This window comes from Lissotriton helveticus, chromosome 2_1 (assembly GCF_964261635.1).
Source record: "Lissotriton helveticus chromosome 2_1, aLisHel1.1, whole genome shotgun sequence".
NCBI lineage: Eukaryota > Metazoa > Chordata > Amphibia > Caudata > Salamandridae > Lissotriton > Lissotriton helveticus.
In genome coordinates this window covers 981552267-981579978 of record NC_136059.1, presented here as the reverse complement: position 1 = coordinate 981579978, position 27712 = coordinate 981552267, and the positions used below count along the sequence as shown (strand labels likewise).

The 27712-nt window shown below is 40.9% G+C and overlaps 1 protein-coding gene across 1 annotated transcript in view; it reads left to right on the top strand.

The window, feature by feature from the left end:
- DOCK8 (dedicator of cytokinesis 8) overlaps positions 1-27712 on the top strand; it is a 765653-nt gene that overhangs the window by 655545 nt on the left and 82396 nt on the right. The window contains exons 33-37 of the mRNA XM_078675733.1: positions 9620-9707; positions 12175-12271; positions 13903-14037; positions 16163-16315; positions 18551-18709. Of these exons, the coding sequence (XP_078531859.1) occupies positions 9620-9707; positions 12175-12271; positions 13903-14037; positions 16163-16315; positions 18551-18709 (632 nt within the window). The remainder of the gene's footprint in view (positions 1-9619; positions 9708-12174; positions 12272-13902; positions 14038-16162; positions 16316-18550; positions 18710-27712) is intronic.

The following is a 27712-nucleotide window of genomic DNA, read 5'->3' as shown; positions in this document are numbered from 1 at the left end:
GATGAAGAATACAGAGGAGATAATACATGTAAAGGCCTACCAATGAAGTAAGTAATGTGCACTTTATTGCGCCAGTCATCATAAATGTATCCCTAAGCTTCTTATCTTGTTACAGATGAACCACCATCTGTACCATCAAACTATTTTGCATTTCCTAAATAGCAAATTTTAAGGAATAAATAGCAATTCTTTACCATTCCTAATTTGCAATAAGCAAATTGCTAATTGCAAATTAGCACCGCCGCTGCATCATAAAAGTGACGCACAGAGGCACAAAAGAGGCATACACCTATCATAAATCTGTCCCTAGCATTTTAAATGATTAATCCAGGATGACAATAAGGTGTGGCCTATCCAAAGGTTTGTTTAAGGTGAGGCCTACTCAGGATTGCAGATTAAAGTTACGCTTGATGAAGAATACAGAGGAGATAATACATGTAAAGGCCTACCAATGAAGTAAGTAATGTCCACTTTATTGCGCCAGTCATCATAAATGTATCCCTAAGCTTCTTATCTTGTTACAGATGAACCACCATATGTACCATCAAACTATTTTGCATTTCCTAAATAGCAAATTTTAAGGAATAAATAGCAATTCTTTACCATTCCTAATTTGCAATGAGCAAATTGCTAATTGCAAATTACCCATTCATTTCCATGGGCTAGGAGGCTCATAGGAATGAAGGTTGCAATTTGCGATTAGCAATTAGCTCATCACAAAATAGGAATTTTTTCAAGCGTGCAGGGGTATCTCAAGAACACCCTGCTGCACCCCTGAAAAAGAAATTTGGGGGCATATGGCACACATACATGCCCTAAGGGCATGTATGGGCGTCATATGGGACCTTTTGTTTTTTGGAAAAAAATGCTTTTTGAAAAGAATTCGCAAATTACCACAAACTAGAAGTTGGTGGTAGTTTCCAAATCCTTAATATCATTTTTTACATATTTTTTGTTTGATACATTGCATTTAAGGAATCGCAAAATTTGCAAATCCTTCAGTGCAATCGCAAAATAAGGAATAGCAAATTTTGAATTAAGGACATTTTAAGTCATTTCCACATGTGCAGTGTTTTCAAATTATGATTTGAAAATCGTTTTTGGGGAAAAGTAATGGTTTGCAAATTTATGACAAGGACATAATGGTGTATGCTTCTCTATAAGGCATTTCAGTGTCTCTGATGTCATTTTTCCCATATTACATTATAAGACCTTTCCCCATGTAGCACATTCCTTGTAAATATGCTCCCATCTGTGCATGGCGAATTTAGATTTTGACTGTTTGAGTCACATAGCCATGTTAAAAGTGACCCAAAAAAATTGCTAACGTTTTAAAAAAACACATTCATGTGTCTTAAGGACATTTTAAGTCATTTCCCCATGGACAGTGTTTTCTAAGTGGCGCAAAAGAGGCATACACCTATCATAAATCTGTCCCTAGCATTTTAAATGATTAATTCAGGATGACAATAAGATGTGGCCTATCCAGAGGTTTGTTTAAGGTGAGGCCTACTCAGGATTGCAGATTAAAGTTACGCTTGATGAAGAATACAGAGGACATAATACATGTAAAGCTCTACCAATGAAGTAAGTGATGTCCACTTCATTGCGCCAGTCATCATAAATGTATCCCTAAGCTTCTTATCTTTTTAGACATCAACCGCCATATGTATCATATAACTATTTTGCATTTCCAAAATAGCGAATTTTAAGGAATAAATAGCGATTCTTTACCATTCCAAATTTGCGATGAGCAAATTGCTAATTGCAAATTACCCATTCATTTCCATGGGCTAGGAGGCTCATATAAATGAAGGTGCAATTTGCGATTAACAATTTGCTCATCGCAAATTAGGAATTTTTCCAAAGGTGCAGGGGTGTCTCAATAACACCCTGCTGCACCCCTTAAAAAGAAATTTGGGGGCATATGGCGCACATAAATTTTAACAACATTCCTTTACCTCAAAAACGATTTTCAAATCATAATTTCAAAACACTGCACATGGGAAAATTACTTAAAATGTCCTTAAGACACATAAAAGCGTTTTTTGATTGCCTTTGTAGCATGTTTGTATCACTTTTAACATGGCTATGTAACACAAACATTCAAAATCTAAATTTGCCATGCACAGGTGGGAGCATATTTACAAGCAATTTGCGCCACAGAGAAAGGTCTTACATTAAAATGGGAAAAATAACATCAGGGACAGTCAATTGCCTTATAAAGAAGCATACACCATTATGTCCTTGTCATAAATTTAAAAACAATTCCTTTTCCCCAAAAACGATTTTCAAATCATAATTTCAAAACACTGCACATGGGAAAATGACTTAAAATGTCCTTAAGACACATGAAAGCGTTTTTTGATTGCCTTTCCAGCATGGTTGGGTCACTTTTAACATGGCTATGTAACACAAACATTTAAAATCTAAATTTACCATGCACAGGTGGGAGCATATTTACAAGCAATTTGCGCCACATAATTCATAATTTTCTCCTTAAAGCACACTATTCTCTATCTAAATTAAAGAAATATTTTCTCACCTTAGCAAATACTTTGAGTTTGAAAACAGTCTCAGAAACACACCAGTTTGTCTTCAGCAGAGCAAAAGGTATGCACTCCAGAGTCTGCAGCTATCAAAAGCACAGAAATGCTGTAATTCTTCACACATATCTCTCATGTCACCCAATCAAAACTCTTCCCTCACTTTTTTCAAATGAAAACCCTTCCCCCCTCTGCCCCCTCTCTGCTTTTTTTGCATAGCAACCACCTCTTGGAAGACCTCTGGTGTTTGCAAGTTCACACAACAATGTTGCAATTGAACTCTGAACTCTCAGTGCACCTGCATATCCAGTGCATTCTTTCATTTAATGATTTTTTATTGACCACTCAAAATACATCTTTCAAAGAACACATCCGTGCACCCTAACTTTCTGTTTTCAACAATCAAAATCCACCAATCACTGTTACTGCTTCATGAACACAGAAACTCCACAGTTTTTTTTCATTTTACACTCTCATTTTTTCAACTGCCATTTCATTGCCACACTTCATCTGACTGCAGGAGAACCTTCTCTCACCATGTTTTCTGTCTGGATTGTTGGACATAGTTATATTCACTGGGCTCAAAGGTACGTTGAAAACAGGAATTTACCTAACCTCAATTTACAAGATGTGGAAATTAAGTGGTTTGGCCACAGAGGATTAAAATGTCACCAATTGATACCATTGGTGAAAACCTTTATGCATTTGCCCAAACCTGACCTGTTAATTGTGCACTGTGGAGGTAATGACTTGGGCACTTTGACTGGTGTAGGTCTGGAAATGCTTTTAAAGGACACCTTTGAGCAATTAATGGCACTTTTTCCTCAGACTGCCTTGGTATATTCAAATATATGCCAAAGACAGAAATGGAGGTGGTCAAACCAATTTTGTCCACAAATTGAGAAGTCGAGGAAGCATGTAAACAAATCTGTTTCAGCTTACATGAGAGACCATGGAATGGGCTCCCTGTACAACAATAACTTGCGTTACTACATGCAAGATATCTACAGAGGAGATGGAGTTCACTTCTCAGATGAGGGCAACAGAATTTTCACTCTGAATTTAAGAATGTGCATTGGTACCTACTTATAAGTACCTAAATGTACCATAAACCCAAAAGCTCTTCTCAGAGCTACCCTACATCTAATCACTCACAATTATTATTTTACTCTAACATTTTTCACTAATTTTCAACAAAGTACGCTCCCTGGGGCGCTACCCGGTACGCGAACCGGGAGCTAACCTCGCGAAATTTTTAAAAAAAATGTTTTTTTTCCGCACATATAAGCCTCCTCAGCCACCCTCACAAAACCTAGGGGGTCAAGATAACTCTACCGTGCCCCCTTCTACCCATTCTGAACATTATTTGCCCTCCATCTTGTATCTTAATTCGACCGAAACACAAAATGGTGGACTCCCGGAACGCTTAAGGTCCGCGAACCGAGGCGCTCAACGGTTCGCGTACCGGGTCGCTCCCTGGGAAGCGCACCATCAAAAAAGGTGGGAAAGTAGTTCACAGAAAAGCCACTGGAGACAATTTCACCAAATGTAGATTAGCTCATACTACATACCAATCCCTACCATTTTCACAAATTTGATTGGAATTCCATTGAGCCATTTAGCCTGTAGACCTCTCTAAATACCCTGAGGTAAATTACTTCACAAAACACATCTGAAGTGTTGGAATTGACAACCAATGAAAATGTTACTTTCATTTTCTACTTTTTTTACCTGACATTTCATTGGTTATATACCTCAATATATATAAAGGAAGAGAAGAAAACACAGCCATTTTGACTACTACTTCTTGGTGTACATTTCAATAGTATTTTCACTAATTCCTTCAACTTCTTTCTAAAGGTAAGTTTTTATTTTTAAAACTGAAGTATATTGTGCACTATAAGTTAATATGGTAAACTTTTTCTGATAGTTATATACTATCCCTCTGTAGTAGTTATAGATTTAGATAGACTTCTCTGTTATAGTTATGGATGGAGTTAGGCTTCTCTTGTATAATTATGAATTTACTTACGTTAAATCACATACACTTTTTTATATTCCTACTTCCACTCTGATACTATACACTGCCCAAAGATAAATTCACTGATAAAAACTGCCTATCTAAAATTAATCCCAACAGTGCCCTATCTCTACTAATATATATTTTTTTAATCTAAATTTCAGGCAAAATGGAAGGCGAACAGAAAGTTGAATTTCAAATTGTCCTGCAAGAGAGCAGCCAAGAAATCATTGATGAAAATGATATTGAATTTTTCGATGAAACTTGGGACAATGAACTACTGCAATGTGTACAAGCAGTAGATAACCTCCTTGCAAATGAGGACATTTTACACCCTCAGAGACTACAATGTATATTCCATGATAATTATGAAATTTCTGACAATGAAATGTTAGAAAGTTTAATAAATTATGAAACACAATCACAATAAAAAAAAAATGCTTAAAAAATAAAGAAAATAAAAAATAATCAACAAAACCAACAATCAATTAACATACAGCATTTGAAAAGTCTATCATTCATTTTTCATTGGTAGTACGCTGCCCAGAACGCTTCCCGGTTCGCGGACCGGGCGCTACCCACGCAGGTCTCAATCCTACCGAGAGACAAGATGGCGGCCGCTCCGGACTGTTTAGAATGTTGACAGACACCGGAGAGCCAATCAGCTTAGCTACTCGAAGTTCCGGTACGCTTAAGGTCCGCGGACCGGAGCGCTGCCCAGAGCGCGCTTACAGATATATATCTTTTTTTAAACGTTAATTTCTCAAAATCCACTGGAGCACATATATTGAGACCTAGAAAAGGCACATCGGGCTACCAGTCCCTACAATTTTGCCAAGTTTCATGCAAATCCATTCAGCCGTTCGGGCTAAAAGTGAGGCCAACCGCCCTATGGAAAACTCAATGTTAAAAACACGTTTTGGGACCCCCCCTTTTTTCTCGGCCCCCCCTTGACGAACCCCCCCCAAATTTCCAAGGGCTGCTCAGAAACAAAATGTTCCATTTTCCAGAAAATTTCAGCCAATTCCGTCCACAAACGCCAAAGTTATTAGACATAGAATTTTCAAAAATCCCATAGAGAAAAAATCCTAACTATATATACCTACTGGCGACCGCCAGTAGGTAATATATATATATATATATATATATATATATATATATATATATATATATATATATATATATATATATATATATATATATATATATTGCAGAGCAGAGATCCTGTGAACAGGAAATCAGGTGAGCCCACAAGATAGATGCAGCAGGTAAAGTTTTATTCCTGGCAGAAAAGACGACGCGTTTCGACCACGTCCGTGGTCTTGGTCACATGACATGCATGGCTGTACGATGCAGTTACTACAAAGACCACAACACTACCACACAAGTCTTTACCATGCATATGCCTTTATCACGCATGCCTTTACAACAACATTTGCATTGTTAAGGCATGGATGGTAAAATCACCAGGTAAGTGTAACCCCAATTTTTTTTTAAGTTTTAAATATATATATATATATATATATATATATATATATATATATATATATATATATATATATATATATATATACACACATATATATATAATATATATATATATATATGCATATACATATATATATTTGTATTTATATATATATATTTATATGTAATCTTTTTTCACAAATATATATTTTTTCAATAATAATATATATGTAATATATATACACAAACACAAACATACACCCTTGCCACCCTTAAAACTCATACCCACTCTAAACCCTAAAAATACCCTTACCACCCAAAACCCCACACCCACCCTAAACCCTGACAATATCCTTGCCACCCAAAACCTATACCCACCCTAAACCCTAAACTCCCCTTTCCACCCAAAGACCCATACCCACACTAAACTCTAAATCCTAAAAAATTCCCTTGCCACCCACAAACCCATACCCAACCTAAACCCTAAAATCCTCTTACAATCGAAAAACCCATGCCCACCATAAACAAACCTTACCACCCAAAAACCCATATACACCCTAAACCCTAAATCCTGAAAATTCCCTTGCCAACAAAAAACCCATTTCCACCCAAAATCCTTCTAACCCCTCAGCATCCAAAAACCCAAACCCTCCCAAAACCCTAAAAATAACCTTGCCATCTAAAAACCCATGCCTACCCTAAACCCTAAAAATATCCTTGCCACCCAAAAATCCATGCCCACCATAAACCCTAGAAACCTCTTAACACCCAAAAGCTTATACTCGCCCTAAACCCTAAAAATACCCTTAGCACCCGAAAACCCATACTCAACCTAAACCCTAAAAATACCCATGCTACTCAAATTCCCAAACCCGCCCTAAACCCTAAACATTTCCTTGCCACCCAAAATCCGAAACCCACCCTAAACCCTAAAAATGTCCTTACTAATGTTGTCTGCGTGGTTAAGGAATGCAGGGTTCCGGGTTCGTGGTGATGGCTGTTTTCCCTGACAGGCATTAATCCTATTTCCTGTTTTGGACTTCTAGTCTTCTCCTGGTAGTCCCGAACAGGAAAAAGGGAATAGGAATGTTTGCCCTTAATATGGCAAATGGTCTGATGTCCACTGAGCAGTGCCTTCAGTCAAAGGTTTCCGCTGGAGGAGACACTAGGTGCTGCCAATGGAAACAAGACAATTCCATTATCTCTAAACAGAGCGGGAACTGCAAATTGGCATACAGGCTCCATAGTCATGTTGTTGGCGCAGTTCCCTGTCTGCCTGACTCTAAATGAGGCCCTGTCTTTTGAAAGGTCCCTTCATAAGTATCAAATTGAAAAAACAATGTGAATGGCTACAAAATCAAACAAAAGGTTTTTGAATATGCAACAAATGCAAAACATGCAACATTGGAATAAATCAAAGACAATAAAGACAAAATACACATGATCCAAAATAGAATCATATCCAACAATACGTTTTTCGTCTATGTCTTGGAATGCCAGTGAAGGATAAGACACATTGGAAGCACGACAAGCAAAGTTAAAGAACGAATTTAGCAACACATACGAAGAACTCAAAATGAGGACCAAGGCATAACTAATCATTAAAGCTTACATAAAAAAGGCCAAAAGATTAGATAGTTTGAAAATATTTTGGAATCAATATTGTGCCAAAAATAAGAGATGAGACAAAGTCTAAATAAATCATGAAAATTAAGACATGTTTCCTAATGGACTGAACGCAGATGTAGAGTTTCATGTTCATCTGAAATAACTAATCTTGAGTCACTTAACATTTTCAAAGAGACAATGTTATTGTCTTAAAAGATTTTACAGGGCCTTACAAAAGAGAAGAATATATATAAATGTCTTACAAAGTAAATGCCTTAAAAAGATAAGAATTATACCGAAACAAAGAAAACAACCTATCAGAGGGTATTATCAACAAAATACAGTTACCTACTATGACCAGGATCGAAGATAGCTTGAAAATATGGGACCGTCATAACACAATTACAACAAAAGCAGACTATGTTGCTAAAAATTCACAGTGCTAGAATTCGTCTTGAACTTGTAAATACATTTGTTTTTATTGACACATAACTGAAGGTATTACTAGAACTTTAGAAAACAATGAAACAGCTACGATCATGACCTGTATGGTCGAAATGTGTTGGCATTAGTAGCCACATTGGTGAAATAATGTCAGTAATAATTTACTGTTCAGTGTACGATAGATAGATGGAACCTGAGTCTGAAAACCTAACAATGATACCTACTCAAATTGTTTGAAAAATATGCTAAAAATAGTAGTGCAAAGGAGCATTTATTAATATAAATCTGTCTCCAAAACACCTTAGCCTAATCTAGTTTATATTTCATTTATTAATGTCCCGCACAAATCCAATGCAGAAAGAGGTGTGATGAAATGAAAGACCTAGGCCCACATGCATCATTGTGTCTTTTTGCATTTCTTAATTTGCGAAAAATAAGGAATCGCAAATTAAGAAATGCAAAATGATATGCATCAATATTTTCGGTATTCTTGTGGGATTCGGTAAAAATCGAATTTTTTACCGAATCCCAAAGAAATACCGATTTCTTAACTTAATTTTCGCAATTTCCATTGATTCCTATGGGCCAAAAGGCCCATAGGAGTCAATGAAATTGCGAGTGGCACTTAGAAAATTTCATGGGTGCAGGGGGGGGTCCAAAGGACCCCCCCATGCACCCCTGAAATGTACTTTTCAGCATAAGTTACATACACACATGTCCTAAGGACATGTGTGTGTGTAACTTTACAGTTTAAAAAATGCATTTTTGTGCATATTTAATCAATTTCGCAATTTACCACGAAGTTGAACTTCGTGGTAATTTGCACTTCCAATTTTAAAAAAAGAATATTTTTCTACAATGATGCATAGCATTTAAGAAATCGCACAATTGCGATTTCTTAAATGCTAATGCAATTTTAGAAATCGTAAAAAAGATGCGACTTCTAAAATGGCATGATGCATCCCAACAAGCACTTTTGCATTCGCAAACGGCCGATTTTAAGGAATCGCACCGTCTGCGACTGCAAAAATGCTTGATGCATGTGGGCCCAAGTGAGCTAGCAGCACAGTGCTGGATGCAAAGTGGAGGCGATGTGCCAGTGAATGTATGCCTGGGTTAAAAGACACAATTATTTAAGGACAGCAGTTGGTTCATTTTGCTGGTGGTTGAAGAGACATTCACTTGGTGTGCCGAATCTAGGTACAGTGTTAGTTTGTCTAACTGACCAACTACCACTGTATATCTGATCAGAAAAGGGAGGGCTGAATCAGTTGCATTCCCGTAGTGGTAGAACAATATTTCTGATGTCTTTTCTAAAATTATTTGATCTTGATTAGGTAATTGCAGGCTTAATACTGAATGTATGTAATTTGCTCCTGTCAACCTTGGAGTCTCAGAATATTTGCTCTTCTCACTTTGGTTTTCTTGTAAAACAAGAGTAGAGAAGGGCGCCATCAGTGTAGGAACAGCCTTTTCATGAGTGTGATTATCACTGTTAGTCAGCAGCTCTGATTCATTGTTCTTGTCTTTTCAGGGAATGATAGATTTGCTGGACTCAATGAAAACCTGAGGTGGAAAAAAGAACAGACTCAGTGGCGCCAGGCTAACGAGAGGCTGGATAAGTGAGTTGTTTAAAAAACAAAACGGAAAGCAAACATGCAGACATATTCTATTGTTCTTTTGATCTATGTTCCTCATAACCCAAAAGGATGTTCCCTCAAAAGTGACACTTGCTCTCAGACTTGGCATAAGTAGTCTTCAACTATAGTCATTTGTGCTTACTATTCTATGCAGAGCATACACTGAAACGACTTATAGGATGTTGTTAAATGTCCTTTTTGCAAACCTGCCACTGTGTCCACTAAACAGAATACCTCTTGTCTCACCCCTTTCGCCCTCATGGCAAACTCACACTACATGCAGTTGATTACTAACCTCTGTGGTGACAGGTAACGGTGCTCAAGGTAAGCACGAGAGGGATTGAATGTCACCGAAGTGAGGGTACGCCACTCAAGTTCTTGGCATGGGAAATCTTCTCAACCATGCAAGAAACCTCCAATATCAGAGAATATCTGTAATGGTGCCACCGTAACATCCATCAGTGCAAATGCTATAGTAGCCCTCTCCCCAGGGCATGGACCTAATTTTCTCGCATGGGTTAAACGAGGTTAAACTGCACATTAACCATTTAAGTGGAAAACACAATTCATTTTGTTACTCCTAATGTGGGAGGTACTCTCCTTTATCAAGACGATTTTGGCACTTACTCCAAAAAGCAGCTAAATTTGCATACATGTCACTTTGCAGGTGATTAAAACATAACCTTTTTGATTCTTTTTTATTTATATCATGACAGCCTTTCATGCTGTGCATATTAATAAAAAATTCATTGGATAAAACAGGGCACCTAAGGCTTTGATTAAGGCTTTGATTAGTCTCTCACTTAGAACGTTTGCAGGGACTGAGTGACCATGTGGGCAGGAACACTTGAATCATGAGGAAGTATAGAAACACTTCATATGGCATGGCTGGCAAAATTATGCAGTATTATGCAGCACTGTGTGCAGCAGTGTAAGCACCTTATTTGCGTCTTTTCATCACATATTTACAAATCTGGGAGCCCCATTGCTATGCAAAATACAAACAAAAAAAAGAGAAGGATGCACATTCAACAGATCATTTTAACAATGTAATTCGCCCAAAAAAAGATGATTTTTTTCTTTCATTGAAGCACAGGACCAATATTTTATTTCTTTGCCCCTTTGAACACCAGAGTAAAATAGCTTGTGTAAAAGATACAAGTTGCAGAAAACGAGTTTATATGTACATCTTTCATGTAATGAAGGATATATCTCTTTTAGTCTGTATATCGACGAAATACTTTATTACTGGTCTTCAGTATAGGCTTTCCAGAGTGTCCACACTATGGGCCTCTACCTGAACTGCTTTCCATTATTGAACAACCTTGCAGAATATTATTTTGTATCATGTGTTTATGATATAAATGCTTGACTAGGAGGCACTCAGTGAATCAGCACATCAGATCTCAAAAAGAGAAGTAAACCGTTTAGGAGTGTTAAACTCAGAGGCCCCTTATGAAATATCTGCTAGTTTGAGAGCCCTGTCTGGGGTGTAACATTAATTCATACGAACAGTGCTGCAGAGAACACCCAACCCAAGTCTATTAAATATGGACATGCATCCTGTCTGGGTAAGCTTTGCTCTTCATTAATACCAATCCAATACCTGAATACAACAACCAACAACTAAAAGGTGACCAGTTGTCCTTTTCAAAGTGTCTGCTGCTGCACAATACCAAATGTGGAGCATTTATTTAAGTGAAAGCACAAAAAGTACGTGGCAAGAGACTCATGTGCAGCACTGGTAATATGTCCTCTGTCTTCAACCCTCAATCCACCGTGGTAAAATGATGCTACCATTGCGGGCTCAAACTTATGTTGCGAGAGAGTTCTTGATGAAATATGTTGCCTGGATAAATAAGGGATCCAGATATACAAAGAAAGTAGGGTGAACCTGAAGGGTTTCCTTTTATTGTTAGGTATGATACAGGCACTGTGCGTTTTTCATGTTGATAAAGGCATAGTACCTATATCAAATACCAGTAATTGTTGAACATTTTGAACTTAAGCTTGATAAGCTGTGGAGCCATGAGGGTTTTAACCTTCCTGGGTCTCTGTGGAGTTCATTGTGTCCAATTAGAACATTCAGCCCTCACAGGGCAAAATGCTTTATAACCTGCAGTAGTGTGCTTTACCGGCTATTAATGTTTCGCACCCCTGTTGTATCTGGGGCAGGCTTTTTATGAACGGTTTAGCCTGCTACTGTGGACTTTATGACTAGAAAATGTCTGCATGCAAGAGATTCCCTGTGTCTTGGTGAGGAAATGTAATGATTGTATTTATAAGCTACTGATAACTGCTGTGGCCATAAAAGAACCATACATACTTGTCTCTGTGCATGTCATATATGTATTTTATTCCACCATTATCGCCTTAACATGCCATCACTTGTTTTTCCTGTACACCGTGTTTGAATGTGGTGTCTTTTACGTCTGTTCTTTCCTTATAGAACAAAAGCTGAAGTTGACCAAGAAGTTTTAATGAGTGGGAACTTAGCTACAGAAGCTAATTTAATTATTCTGGATATGCTTGAAATTATTATACAGGTGAGAAGTATCCCTTCGTCAGGCTTGAAATAAGCTTAGCCATGTACTAGCAAAACTTGCAATAGGAACACCCTCTTGTTTACAGTAAGGATGTGACTTTTAATCCAGAATTATTGCATAGGAATTATTTTATTTGCCATCACCCAATCCAAAAGAAATTACACATTTGCATTCTGTAGTCAAAGGTTAATTTTGGACCACATCAATTATTAACTTGCCCGCCCGCACATCTATGGCATTGAGGTCACATTTATGCATACTAAATTATATTGTATTGCATTGTGTGGTCTTGTATTGCATTTATTGTATTGTATTGTATTGTATTGTATTGTATTGTATTGTATTGTAGCATTTAGATAGCACTTCATATCCATGACAAGGTCCTGAACTGCTTCCAAGCAGATGAGTAAGAGGTTCTCTGTTCATTTTTTAGGCCTGGTTGGTAGTTTCATTGAGTCTTGGTTTGGCTCAGATGAGGTGCTCCTTCTAACTGAGGTGAATTTGCAGCCGCATAGGTTGGAGTGAAGAAGTGTCTGGAAGAAAAAGTCATATTTTGAGCATGCTCATCCACTTGAGTAAAAGGCTACTCTGCTGTGCTTTGGGCTGGTTGGCAAAGTGTGTGTTTATAGAGTGCTGTATGAGTGAATAGTTTGGATGACATGAGGGAGGTCAGAACAGCCACGGCCTGTAAGAGCGGTGAGGCAGTGGGGCCGATGGGGGGATTTTGATGGACGATGATGAAGGAAAATTAAATAAATAAATAATTTCCCCTCTTCATTGTCTGTCGAAATCACTACAGACAACGAAGGCTTTATTACTACCTTTTACAAAAGTCACAGCCTCCATGAACAGCTGCAGCACCTTAAAGAAACACTCTGGTCCGCTCTGAGAACTCGGGTGCCTTTTCAATCAGCCATTGACTGTATCTTTGCTTTTGACCCTTATAGAGTGGTGATGGTGGAAGCAGTAGGCCATAGAAAGTGTTTATTGTCTTTGTGTAGTAGTCATGTTGGGTAGCATGTGAAGTGTCTAGTGGCACCCGAGTAAGGTTCATGATGGGAGTGGAATTGGAGGTCTGTTTGTTTAGGTGAATAAGGGGTGGAGTATGTTCTGGAGGTTGAGTGGCTGTTGGGGAGGTAAGGTAAATGTGTGTAGTAATTGATGGTGGTGTGCTTGGTAGAAGGGTATGGATTGTGGTTATTGTCTGTGTGCAGTGGGTGTGCAAGGTAGTGGTGGGACATATACTGGCCCCTGAAGCACAACAGAGTAAAGCCTCATGAGATGTTGAGTATGCTTTAAGGTGTGATGGGTGTCCTGGATATGGTGTGATGGAAAGGATAAATGGATGAATGCAATTGGATTATTGATATTTGTATAAGTAGATTATTGGTGTAGTTAATTCGTTATGCAGTGATCATGTAAGCTAGTAGGAAGGTTGGCACAGTGTCTGGAGGTAGATAGAGAACTTATGAAGAACCAAAGCAGCGGGTCAGGTTAGCCATGTAAAGAAATCTTCGGTTAATAACTTGTCCTTTGATAGGTTGCCTGCAGAACCCTGAAGTAAAAAATGAGCATGCACCAGGAATCTCAAAGACCTGTCATGTACTGATGCTAGGTTTCTTTGTCCGCAGGGTAACTCAGCTGTCGACTGTAAAGACAACCTCCTGGGCGGAGTCCTGAAAGTCTTGGTGCACTCTCTGAGCAGCAACCAAAGCACCACCTACCTCTGTCACTGCTTTGCCACACTGCGGGCTCTCATTGCGAAGGTAAATCCCCGGAGGTGGAATTATTTTCTACTGGGTGATTTCATATACAGTGAATATGTCAGCCGCATTTGTCCCTGTTTAAAATGATACATTTTTCTTAGTCTTTTTTAAATAAAGCTAATTTGAGGGGGGTTGATGTTCTTTTAAACACAATTGAAGGCTGAGAGCAACCTGGCTATGTACACCTCAGCCTAAATTAACTTATTACCCAAAAATGCAATATTACCTGGGCAAGAATTCCCCATAAGCCCCTCTCAATGACCTCAGGCGCACTTGTCTCGCCCATTCACTCAGTAGAATTTAGGTGTGGTAGTAACGCACCCTCCCCCGTATCACAGCTCACCAGACACCCCTGAGAAAAAAATGTTAGCCAGACAAATATTAAATTTAAAGTGATATAAAAAGAAAAAACTATATTTAGCTGTGCAAGGATGATTGCCTTATTACACTACCACATAATAAACCAGGAGGCAATTAGTGAACAGAAACCATTCACAATCAGTCAGATTATAAATCATCACTACGCTCATGTGCGGCCAAACTGAAGACACCACAACCAAAGGCTAATGCATCTCCCTCTGGAAACTGGATATGGAGAGTAGGCACGCCGTACTGTTACCACAGACCAGGAATGTCAGCATTGTAGCTTACCCCACCACTGGCAGGAACCCACAACATAGCAAGGGCCACCATATGTGCCCTCAAACTGAAGATGGAAACATAGCAATAGAAACTGACCTGGAAACAAAAATAGGCGAACCTGAGCATGCTTCCGTGGTGGCAGTAGAGAAATAAATACCAAGATGTACCTTCTAGGGTACTGTCTAACATACAGAGATGTCAGAGAAACCCACCTTTGCAGGTTCTATGAGAAGCAATACGACTTCCCTAGATAATGTGCAATTGCTCAATGTATAACAGACGTACAAGTGAAATAACTGCAATTGCTTACTCTATCTCTATATCTAGATCCAGCTCTAGCTCTTCCTCTGTCTCTATCTATAGCTCTAGTTCTCTCTCTGTCTCTATCACTATCTCTACTTCTAGCTATGTGCCTCTCTCTAGTTGTATCTCTATCTCGAGCTCTGTGTCTATCTCTATCGCTCTTTCTAGCTCTAGTTCTGTCTGCAGCTCTGTCTGTAGCTGTCTATAGGTCTATTTCTAGTTCTGTCTGTATGTCTAGTTTTGTCTCTACTCAAGCTCTGAGTCTATCTCTAGCTCTGTCTCTAGTTTTATCTCTGTCTCTAGTTCTGTCTGTAGCTCTGTCTCTAGCTCTATCTCTAGTTCTGTCTGTCTCTATCGCTGTCTCTAGCTCTGTCTCTAGTTCTATCTCTGTCTCTTGTTCTGTCTGTAGCTCTGTCTATAGCTCTATCTCTAGTTCTGTCCCTATCTCTATTGATATATCTAGCTCTGTCTCTAGTTCTATCCCTGTCTCTAGTTCTGTCTGTAGCTCTGTCTCTAGCTCTATTTCATCTCTAGTTCTGTCTCTATCTCTATCGCTATGTCTATCTCTGTCTCTAGTTCTGTCTCTGTCTCTAGTTCTCTCAGTAGCTCTGTCTCTAGCTCTATCTCTAGTTATGTCTATATCTCTAGTTCTATCTCTAGTTCTGTTTGTAGCTCTCTCTCTAGCTCTGGTTCTGTCTCTATCTCGGTCTCTAGCTCCTTCTCTATTTCTATCCCTATCTCTATCTCTAGCATTGACACAAAAAGTGATTTGAAGCATTATTTTCATTTACATATATCTTTGTCATGTGCCTTTCATTGTGTCAAAAACTCATCTGTTCTGTGGTCCACTGCTTACACAATGTCCTGTATTAACATTGGCCACTGGTACAACTTGTCTGACCAATCAAGTGGATTTGAATGTTTGATTTGGCACACGACCCCTCCGTGTCCCAAGATTCAACATGATTTTGTGTGGGGAAAAGGAATACCCAAAGGCCGCCCTATATATAAACCTCGATGTTCGAAGAAATGATACAAATATTTGTTCTGTGTTTTTGTAACTTGTGATACCCAACCCACTGATCACGGTCTTGTAGGCTTCTTGTGTGTGGTTGTACATTGTGGATTTATTGCATGTGACTGGGGAGTGAAGGCACACACATTCTTTTTGTTCCCCCAGTTTGGCGACCTGCTGTTTGAAGAAGAAGTGGAACAGTGCTCCGACCTGTGCCAGAGGGTCTTACATCACTGCAGCAGCAGCATGGAGACCACCCGCAGCCAGGCCTGCGCCACCCTCTACCTGATCATGAGATACAGCTTCAGCAGCATCAGCGTAAGATGTCCCATGGACCAGAGCCTCGAGCCAGCATTTGGTCTGCCTGTAGATTATATATAGCCATAAAACAAGGCATACTGCGAATGAGGGACAGGAGCAAAGCTGCATCCACCTAGTATTCTCTTTATACTCTTCCATTTTCGGCAGACCTATTTTGAGTAGTGCAGTCCAGCAGCTAAAGAATGCCAAGTAGTACTGGTGAGGTTGTACCCCATGGGTGACCATCTTTTGGTGCAATGTGTGATTCTGGGAGCTATATGATGGCACTGTTCTAAAAAGGGGGTGTGGTGACTGCAGCTGAAGGGTATTAATACAGAGATGCAGAAGATAAAATATAGCTTGTAGTTGGCATAGATTGATGAAAAGTGTGTAATTTAGGAGATAACTCCTTCCATATACATTTGCAGAGAGAATTAACCCTGGGCGAAGCACTACGCTATGCTCGCGTAGTTTGCGAAGTTTGTGCTACTTCACACTACGCAAATTGCACGTAGCACAGTGCAAACACGCGTAGCCTAGCGATCATTTTTTGCTTGCTCGCAGTCCTCAATGTCAAGTTGGCGACCGAGAGCGAGCAAAATGACATCCCGGCGAGAATTTTTCCTCGTTCACGATCAGCAGCATCAAGTTGCCAATCGGAGGCGTGAAAAATAAACCTCCCGGCGAGATTCTCAAACGCGGGGAGGTCAGGTTTCTCATTGCGAGTGGCCGTGTATGCTCGCGATCGCTCACGATGAGAAACTACCAGTCCGCGTTGAGAAAGCTGCCGCTCGAGTAGAAATCTACTTGAGCGGCAGAAAACGACGGCTTGCACTGTGCAAGATGCAGTTTGCACTGATTGCGGACAAGCATCCGGCACTGTGCAATCAGGGCGAACAGCATTTTGCACAGTGTACTACGCAGTTTGCGTACCTACGCGTAGCTCGCGAAGTGCACTTCACGTAGCTACGCGTAGCGCTACTCTGCGAACTACGCCCAGGGTTAGAGAGAATGTCGGCGCTAACAGAAATATATTGGGTTAGGCAAAGGACCTTTTCTTTTTATTTTAAGTGACTGGAATCCAAATATATATCCTCAGGATTGGAATTCTAAACTGGGCTGACAGAAAATGTATTGAAACAGTATATTTTTTTCATACATTGGTCATCTCAAAAATACAATTTCAATCAGTGGTAAAATATGATTTTTGTGGTCCTAGTAAAACTCAGTCTCGAAACAATGGGCTTTCTGTTTTAAGTATTTGAATTTTAGAATACTTTTCACGCATGCCAATTAAAATAATTTTGAAACAGCGGAGCTCAAACTAAACCTCAGATGCATTCCCTCGGTTTGCACTATGGCGCACCCTTAATTCAGTGAGCCTGCTATAGACCGGGACAGTTCACCTGATTACACAAAAGTGTGAACGACAGTGCAAAAGTTTCAAAATGCAGATTTGTCTTTCCCAGGAGGCTGACAGGCCTCAGTTTGAAGAGAGGGCAGGAACCCCACCCATCCGCTGCAGCTGGGAACAGTATTGTACTCACCTACAGGGGGTGCCTGGGACCCCAGAATCTCTGTGACTTCTCCAAAGTGGCCACCTCTGTGCATACTGACTGTGCACTGCATTCTATGTGACGCACAACCAGTGTGCCTCCTGACAGTTTCTTTGGCATTGAGCCGACGTCTGCTATACAGTAAAGGCACAATGGTAAAATGTCTCCTTATTTGTGACTTCATTGGGGCACATCCTGCATGACACATTCCATGTGACAGATGGGGCGGCTCAAGCATTTGTGGGCCCTTCGGTAATACCAAAGCGCCTTTTAGGATCAAACAAGAAGTGCACGTGCCATTTGCGCCCTCGGGGAACTTTGTATAATATGGACCCAAGTACGGCTAGATCCAAGTTATGCAAAGGTCTTTTGATTTATGTTAAGCTTATTCAGAATTTGGTCAACAATCATTCTCATGAATCTATTTCAGTCCAAATATTACTTTTAGAGATACATCTGGAAGAGATGTGCTTTTTCCAGAGAGTTCCTCATTTCACACCTATTCTTGTTCTGATGAAGTAGTTTTTTCATGAAAACATGTATGATAGTTTGGTAAGCCAAGTGAATGTAACAGTTGATTCCCACAGGTGATTTTTCTTTTACAAAAAAAACTCTTTATTATGTGCCACATTTTCTTTACTGTGCAGACACATAATTCATAGTGACTAATTTCCTCCTATGTGCTCTTCTTTTACAGAACTTTGCAAGAGTAAAAATGCAAGTGACAATGTCTCTGGCGTCGCTTGTGGGAAAGTCACAAGACTTCAACGAGGAGTACCTGCGGAGGTCTTTGAGGACCATCCTGGCCTACGCTGAAGAAGACATAGACATGCAGCCAACGCTCTTCCCTGTTCAGGTGCGTTGAGAACACACAAGGAGTCAGAATAATTCAAGGGTGGATCATCCGTCGGTTGATACGGATAGTGAATCTGATTCATAAAACAACAAGGACACGTAGCATTGTTCACAGTGAATCTACTGCACGTGATTGCCCATGCTTCATGTTCACTGTTCCACGGATCATTTCACTACAGTGCATGAAAGGCATTCAACTTTGCAGGAACCGACTCTCAGTGACCCCCCAACTTCATTCTGTCAACTTCCCCACACTAAAGCTCTCCTACCCTTCCTGGGTGCCGGGGGACAACATCAGAGCCGATACATCACCAGCCCCAGTGGGATGCTTGCAGTTTTCCTAAAATATCCCGTAATGGATATTTTATCACCCACTGCCACAAGTCTCCATGTGGGGAATTCAAAACAGCAAATTATTGGTGTGTGTTTTACTCCTTAATTTGCTGTGGTGAATGCACAGGATTCCTTTAAATTAAGTTTATTTTTTTGTCACAATACATATTTCCCGAACATTTGAGGACCATGCTAGCACTAGAGCTGATGATGTTCTACCATCAAGAAAATTGTAAACTCATGAAACACAGACTGACACTAATTCACAAACCTAAACTTTTCCAATGAATTTTAATAAATAATTTGAACATATATCTTTGCCAACTATGGGGAGTATGCTAAAGACGGATTTACCTCGAGGCAAAATGGAATAATGAGGTTTGACAGCCTAGCATGCCTGGATGCCCAACTTTAATCCTAGTGCGTTCATGCAGTAGATGACTGTAAGAAATCGGATTATTATTTGAGGTGGGTGACTACACATGTCAAGGAATAATCACAGCACAGACTTTTTAAGGGTGAACCCTCAAAGTCACTAAATTAACCTGAAGTAGACCCTGTGGTAGCAGAGCAGACAGGCTTAACTTAAGGAAAATGTAAATTAATATGCAGTACCTAAACAGCAATAAAGTTAAAATGAAAAACAATAACAATCTCCAACTGAAAAAAAAGTTGCATTTAAAAAGAAATAACACCAAAATGACAAAAATCCAATAAGAGGAACTGGAACTATGGAAATTTTTAAAGTTTAAGTATAATAGCCGCAAAAAGCACAAAGTGGCAATGATAATCAATGTAGTAAACAAAACAAGAGTATTCCAAGGCAATTATAGAGACCATTAGTAAGGAGCAAAGAAACGACTTCACTTAAGGCGTTTTAAAGAAAGCCCTCACTCACCACCTAGTGATGACATGCTTCATCATCGGGCCCCAAAGCGGGGACCTAGCATCCCCTCTGTGTGCTGCAACACCAGATCTACTGCGGAGCGGGTTGGTGGGTAAGGACAGTGCTGTGCAAAGAGTATTAAGTGAGTGATGTGAGGTTTAAAAAAAGTCTGTAGTGTATCAAAATTAATTTTATTAGGATCACTAAGGACTTATAAATAAAATGATGTGTAGGAAATATGTCCACAATTATTCAAGTGGTAGTTTCCTAAGTCAGTCGACATGTTTCAGCCACGAAACGGTGTAAATTTACCTGGCATTCTTCAGGACTTGGTGTAGATAAACCCTGGCGGTATGGACTCTCTAAGGTCCACCCTTACCTAGGGACGTGAAAGTGAAAATAAATAGTGAAAAAGTGCAAGAAAATTAGAAAGAAAAGCTGTCTTTCTAATAACTCCTGGTTTAGGAGGCTTCCAATTTTACGGTTTCTGCACCTGTTAGGAGAAAAACCAACGAGGACAAACAAAAAGACAGAACAAACAATCAGTTGTATTGATGATCGCCTATTAGCAGTCCATTGTGCTCCAGTTGGTGGTATCAGAGACATCCTGTGGTTGAATAACAGTATAGTTAACACCACCTTGGTCCCCAGAGTATAGAGCGTTATGAGTAGCTAGTGCTAAGTGCTATACGTGCTATGTACAACGCGTGATATTTACAGGGGGTCGTGGGTTAAAAAACGCTATCAACCTAAAATGTCGGCGCGATCAAAATCGTGCTGATAGTTAAAATAAGGGTAATTTCTCACTTTGATAGTATGATGGTTTCACACCATGGGTCACAGGAGGGGGGTGGAGGCGTAATTGGCACACCCTGCAATCGTCAGAAATAAAATAAAATGAAATCAGGCAATTGCGCGACTCAGATCGGTACTTAGCTCAGTGAAAGGCGGAAGATTTTCGGCTTGATGTACTCACGCCCTCGACGCTCGGCACCCGTGGTATACCTGTAGCGACCCTCTGCTGGACCCCGAAGATGTCCGCTCGAGGCAGTGAGGCCGTTAAGTAAACACTGCGTTATCCTGCTTCCGGGTGGGAGCGGTCGGTCTGCGTCAGTGCGTGAGGAAGGACCAATCAGTGCGCTCTGGCGTCATGTGCGTTCGGCCAATAGGCGCCGGTGGCGTCGTTGTTAATGGCAACTCGTGATTCAAGCCATGCCGTGTGACTGCAGCGAGTTTCCGCAACTGTCTAACACACAGCAATGGCAATAATTTCGGATTTAGTCATGATGTTGTGACAAAGGAATGCATTCATTAAGACTACATAAGACGCTATCAGACACACGTCAGGGTTCTGGATTTTCTGGTGGCAGAATGTAGGGGCGCATTGTCCATTATTAAATTACCTGCAGATTGCGTTTAGGGATAGAATATTAACAGTTACAATCTAGGCGTGATCCATAATAATGAGCCACCGTTCAGGATTAATTCAGGACGGAGTTCCAAGGAATATCATCATTCAGCCCCTGGAGGTGGGTCCCAAGTCTATAGACCCATCTTTGTTCTTTTTCGAACAGACGGCGATTGATGTTATTACCACTTTTAATGTGCTCTATTATTGTCCAGTGCATGTCGTTGGTAGTGTGGTTGTGTTCCAGGAAATGTCTACTCATTTTCGTGGTGGATTTTTTGCATCTGATATTCGAGCGATGCTCGCAGATTCTCTGTTTTACCTTCCTCCCAGTCATGCCCACGTATCGCAAATCACAAGGACACGTGATGAGATAAACCACATTGGTTGTGTTGCAATTCGTGTGTTCTCGTTGTGTCCAGGTTCTGCCTGGTTCAAGTTCCAATGTATTTGTATGTGTGGTTAGGTGGCAGACACTACAATTGGAGCATGGGTAATGACCCACCACTTTCGGGAGTCCCCAGACGTCAGTTACTGACCTAGGGGTTTCTGTGATTGTTGATTTCGGTTGTGTATGGACCAAGGCGTCTTTGACGCTTCTCCCTTTCTTAAAAGAAAACAAAGGTTTTTCCCAGGTTTTATTGGTGCTTGTTAGAATTCGCCAGTTCTTATTGATTGATTTTTTCATTAAATTAGACAAGGTGCTGTATGTTGTTACGCAAGTCAGAGGAATGTCTTTATCAACATGTGTCCTTTCCTCCAGGAGGGCCTCCCTTGGCTGATTGCGAGCTCTTTTGTAGCCCTTGTTAAGGGTTGCAGTCGGGTATCCTCTGGCCTTCAATTTGAGGGATAATTCTGCAGATTGTTCCTTAAAGTCATGTAACTCAGAACAATTACGTCTCAGACGTAAATATTGACCGTAAGGTAGGTTCTTTTTCAACGGTCGAGGATGGAAGCTGGTGTATTCAAGGAGATTGCTTTTTGCAGTCGGTTTGTGATAAGTTTTGGTTGTAAGTTTGGTTCCCGAAATCTGGATAGTGACATCCAGAAATGTTGCCTCAGTCTTACTGGTTGCATGAGTAAATTTCAGGTTGGGGTCAAGGTTATTGATCCAGAGTAGGAATGTACGGTCAATATTTACGACACATGTTGATAAAGACATTCCTCTGACTTGCGTAACAACATACAGCACCTTGTCTAATTTAATGAAAAAATCAATCAATAAGAACTGGCGAATTCTAACAAGCACCAATAAAACCTGGGAAAAACCTTTGTTTTCTTTTAAGAAAGGGAGAAGCGTCAAAGACGCCTTGGTCCATACACGACCGAAATCAACAATCACAGAAACCCCTAGGTCAGTAACTGACGTCTGGGGACTCCCGAAATTGGTGGGTCATTACCCATGCTCCAATTGTAGTGTCTGCCACCTAACCACACATACAAATACATTGGAACTTGAACCAGGCAGAACCTGGACACAACGAGAACACACGAATTGCAACACAACCAATGTGGTTTATCTCATCACGTGTCCTTGTGATTTGCGATACGTGGGCATGACTGGGAGGAAGGTAAAACAGAGAATCTGCGAGCATCGCTCGCATATCAGATGCAAAAAATCCACCACGAAAATGAGTAGACATTTCCTGGAACACAACCACACTACCAACGACATGCACTGGACAATAATAGAGCACATTGGAAGTGGTAATAACATCAATCGCCGTCTGTTCGAAAAAGAACAAAGATGGGTCTATAGACTTGGGACCCACCTCCAGGGGCTGAATGATGATATTCCTTGGAACTCTGTCCTGAATTAATCCTGAACGGTGGCTCATTATTATGGATCACGCCTAGATTGTAACTGTTAATATTCTATCCCTAAACGCAATCTGCAGGTAATTTAATAATGGACAATGCGCCCCTACATTCTGCCACCAGAAAATCCAGAACCCTGACGTGTGTCTGATAGCGTCTTATGTAGTCTTAATGAATGCACCGGTATCAGATTCCTTTGTCACAACATCATGACTAAATCCGAAATTATTGCCATTGCTGTGTGTTAGACAGTTGCGGAAACTCGCTGCAGTCACACGGCATGGCTTGAATCACGAGTTGCCATTAACAACGACGCCACCGGCGCCTATTGGCCGAACGCACATGACGCCAGAGCGCACTGATTGGTCCTTCCTCACGCACTGACGCAGACCGACCGCTCCCACCCGGAAGCAGGATAACGCAGTGTTTACTTAACGGCCTCGCTGCCTCGAGCGGACATCTTCGGGGTCCAGCAGAGGGTCGCTACAGGTATACCACGGGTGCCGAGCGTCGAGGGCGTGAGTACATCAAGCCGAAAATCTTCCGCCTTTCACTGAGCTAAGTACCGATCTGAGTCGCGCAATTGCCTGATTTCATTTTATTTTATTTCTGACGATTGCAGGGTGTGCCAATTACGCCTCCACCCCCCTCCTGTGACCCATGGTGTGAAACCATCACACTATCAAAGTGAGAAATTACCCTTATTTTAACTATCAGCACGATTTTGATCGCGCCGACATTTTAGGTTGATAGCGTTTTTTAACCCACGACCCCCTGTAAATATCACGCGTTGTACATAGCACGTATAGCACTTAGCACTAGCTACTCATAACGCTCTATACTCTGGGGACCAAGGTGGTGTTAACTATACTGTTATTCAACCACAGGATGTCTCTGATACCACCAACTGGAGCACAATGGACTGCTAATAGGCGATCATCAATACAACTGATTGTTTGTTCTGTCTTTTTGTTTGTCCTCGTTGTTTTTTCTCCTAACAGGTGCAGAAACCGTAAAATTGGAAGCCTCCTAAACCAGGAGGTATTAGAAAGACAGCTTTTCTTTCTAATTTTCTTGCACTTTTTCACTATTTATTTTCACTTTCACGTCCCTAGGTAAGGGTGGACCTTAGAGAGTCCATACCGCCAGGGTTTATCTACACCAAGTCCTGAAGAATGCCAGGTAAATTTACACCGTTTCGTGGCTGAAACATGTCGACTGACTTAGGAAACTACCACTTGAATAATTGTGGACATATTTCCTACACATCATTTTATTTATAAGTCCTTAGTGATCCTAATAAAATTAATTTTGATACACTACAGACTTTTTTTAAACCTCACATCACTCACTTAATACTCTTTGCACAGCACTGTCCTTACCCACCAACCCGCTCCGCAGTAGATCTGGCGTTGCAGCACACAGAGGGGATGCTAGGTCCCCTCTGTGGGGCCCGATGATGAAGCATGTCATCACTAGGTGGTGAGTGAGGGCTTTCTTTAAAACGCCTTAAGTGAAGTCGTTTCTTTGCTCCTTACTGATGGTCTCTATAATTGCCTTGGAATACTCTTGTTTTGTTTACTAGATTGATACTGGGGTGTAAGAGTATCCTACTACCCTGCCTCTCCTTTTGTTTTGATATACTTAGCAGCGCACAGCTGTGAGAGCTCTCTCAATTAGAAACCTCTATCACTGGTCTCTTTTGAGTTGTTTTAAACTGTAATTTCTCTTAACCACTCTCTGTCACCATGTCAAACCTGGGCCTAAAGTATTCAGAGTCAGAGATAGCTGACATCATCTCTGACAACAATCTATTCGCTGACCCTGCAGTCTCACAGGCAATTGCCCATACCTCAGAATGGGAAAAACTAACCGAAGTAAAACGTGAGAGGATACGTACTATCCTCCACGGAACTATACTGAAACAGTATCTAACGAAGAATGCGGCACCAAAAGGGCTGCTAGTTACTAATGCCCCCAGGTTTTTTCTGAATGATGCCACCTTTAGGAAAGAATGGGCCATGATCGCGTGGCATTGTACCCGCGACTGGCTCGTTCTCATAATCAAGACAGCACTAAGATTATCAGAGACCCTTATGATTGAGATCCAAGAGACTGAGACCCGTTTCAAAACAACAATAACGGGCTTCAAAAAGAAGTTAGATGAAATAAATAAAGACCTAAATGAATACAAAGAAAACTTATTACAAGCTAAGGTCACCAAATTTCAGAAAGACCTGGATAAATTTGAATTTGAAAAAATTTACCCATACTCAGCGGCTTCCTTCACACCACCTACAAGAAAAGCATCTAACAATGCCCAATCGGATGCGGATTCCTCCATTAGTAGTGGTTCAAGTACCGGCTCCTACAAACAAGGAAAAAGGAGAGGCAACAGAGGGAATCGAAATAACAGAGGACACCCTGGATTTCATAACCAACCTTAAGGATGGCCTATGCCCCAACAAATGATGGACATGGGACAACAATTCCCTTTTCAACAACCACCCTACCCCATGATGGGATGGAATCCGGCCTTTATGCCGCCAACCAATTTCAACCCTCAATACTGCCAGCCTTTTTTAGGGATGGGCAGGAGAGGAAGAGGGAAAAGAAGAGGGCCCAACCAAGTATCGTGGGAGAACACGGACATGGTGAGTAATCACACCCGCAACAAGGAACAACAACCGGGAACGAGCGGCACCTAAGCCTGATAACAAATCTCTCTGATAAAATACTATCTCCAACAGAAACCAAGGTCTTAGAAAAGGGACTAGGCTTCATTCCTACCTGCCGACCAGACAAGTTCAGACTCCATTGTGAGCTTGGCGCTTTCTTCAGAAAATTGAAGCTTAAGGCCTTCTTCGAAGGAAAAGAAGATCCCAATGAGGCTTTACGCAATGGTGATACTGGCCTTAGATTGAGCTCCACCTTCAATCCCCCACCACACACTGTCCCTGCGGCCATTACTGCCTTCGAGCAAGCTGTCTTTCACGACCTTGAAAACTGTCAAGACCCAAAATCTTTTAACAACTTTACCACTGCAGAATACCACGCATTACAAACCCTAAAAAATTATCAAAGTATTACCATAAAACCCGCTGACAAGGGTGGTGGCTTAGTCATACAGAACACTACTGACTACGACAAAGCCTGCAAGTTACTTCTCAATGATCGGAAAAACTACGAACCCTTGCTGATCGATCCTAGCGAGGATCTCAAAATACGGATCTCAGCGCTGGTAAGGAGAGCGGAGGAGGACGGACTAATCTCAAAGAACGAGGCAGACTTCCTCAACATCAATGAGAGCACTGTCCCTTACTTCTATACCCTCCCCAAAACTCATAAAAATCGGATGCCACCACCCGGACGCCCAATCGTCTCCGGAATTGGCTCCTTACTCGAACCTCTGTCGCGCTTCTGCGATTTCTACCTGAAGCCGCTGGTACAGAGTACGCCAACTTACCTTAAAGACACCAAGAGTCTTCTCCAGCTACTGGAGAGCCTAAGCTTTGCTGAAAATACTGTCACCCTAGTCACACTCGACATCGAGAGCCTATACACTAGCATTCCCCAGGATGACACAATCAAGGTCCTGGGAGCAGCTCTAGACTCTGTCAACTGGACCCACCAAGCCTCAAAAAGTTTCATTTTACAGTGTGCAACTTTGGCTCTCAAAGAAAACTTCTTCTCATATCAAGGCAACCTCTATCTTCAATGTACCGGGACCTCGATGGGCAGTACCTTTGCCCCGAGCGTGGCTGGGCTTTATGTAGCAGACTTTGAGGCCAAATACATCCTACCCACTACTAGCCCCTTTTTCCAGTCGATACGAATATGGCGCCGTTACATCGACGACGTCCTGGTCCCATGGACAGGCGATGAAGAAAACCTCCAGACATTCCTACTCTGGATCAATAACCTTGACCCCAACCTGAAATTTACTCATGCAACCAGTAAGACTGAGGCAACATTTCTGGATGTCACTATCCAGATTTCGGGAACCAAACTTACAACCAAAACTTATCACAAACCGACTGCAAAAAACAATCTCCTTGAATACACCAGCTTCCATCCTCGACCGTTGAAAGAGAACCTACCTTACGGTCAATATTTACGTCTGAGACGTAATTGTTCTGAGTTACATGACTTTAAGGAACAATCTGCAGAATTATCCCTCAAATTGAAGGCCAGAGGATACCCGACTGCAACCCTTAACAAGGGCTACAAAAGAGCTCGCAATCAGCCAAGGGAGGCCCTCCTGGAGGAAAGGACACATGTTGATAAAGACATTCCTCTGACTTGCGTAACAACATACAGCACCTTGTCTAATTTAATGAAAAAATCAATCAATAAGAACTGGCGAATTCTAACAAGCACCAATAAAACCTGGGAAAAACCTTTGTTTTCTTTTAAGAAAGGGAGAAGCGTCAAAGACGCCTTGGTCCATACACGACCGAAATCAACAATCACAGAAACCCCTAGGTCAGTAACTGACGTCTGGGGACTCCCGAAAGTGGTGGGTCATTACCCATGCTCCAATTGTAGTGTCTGCCACC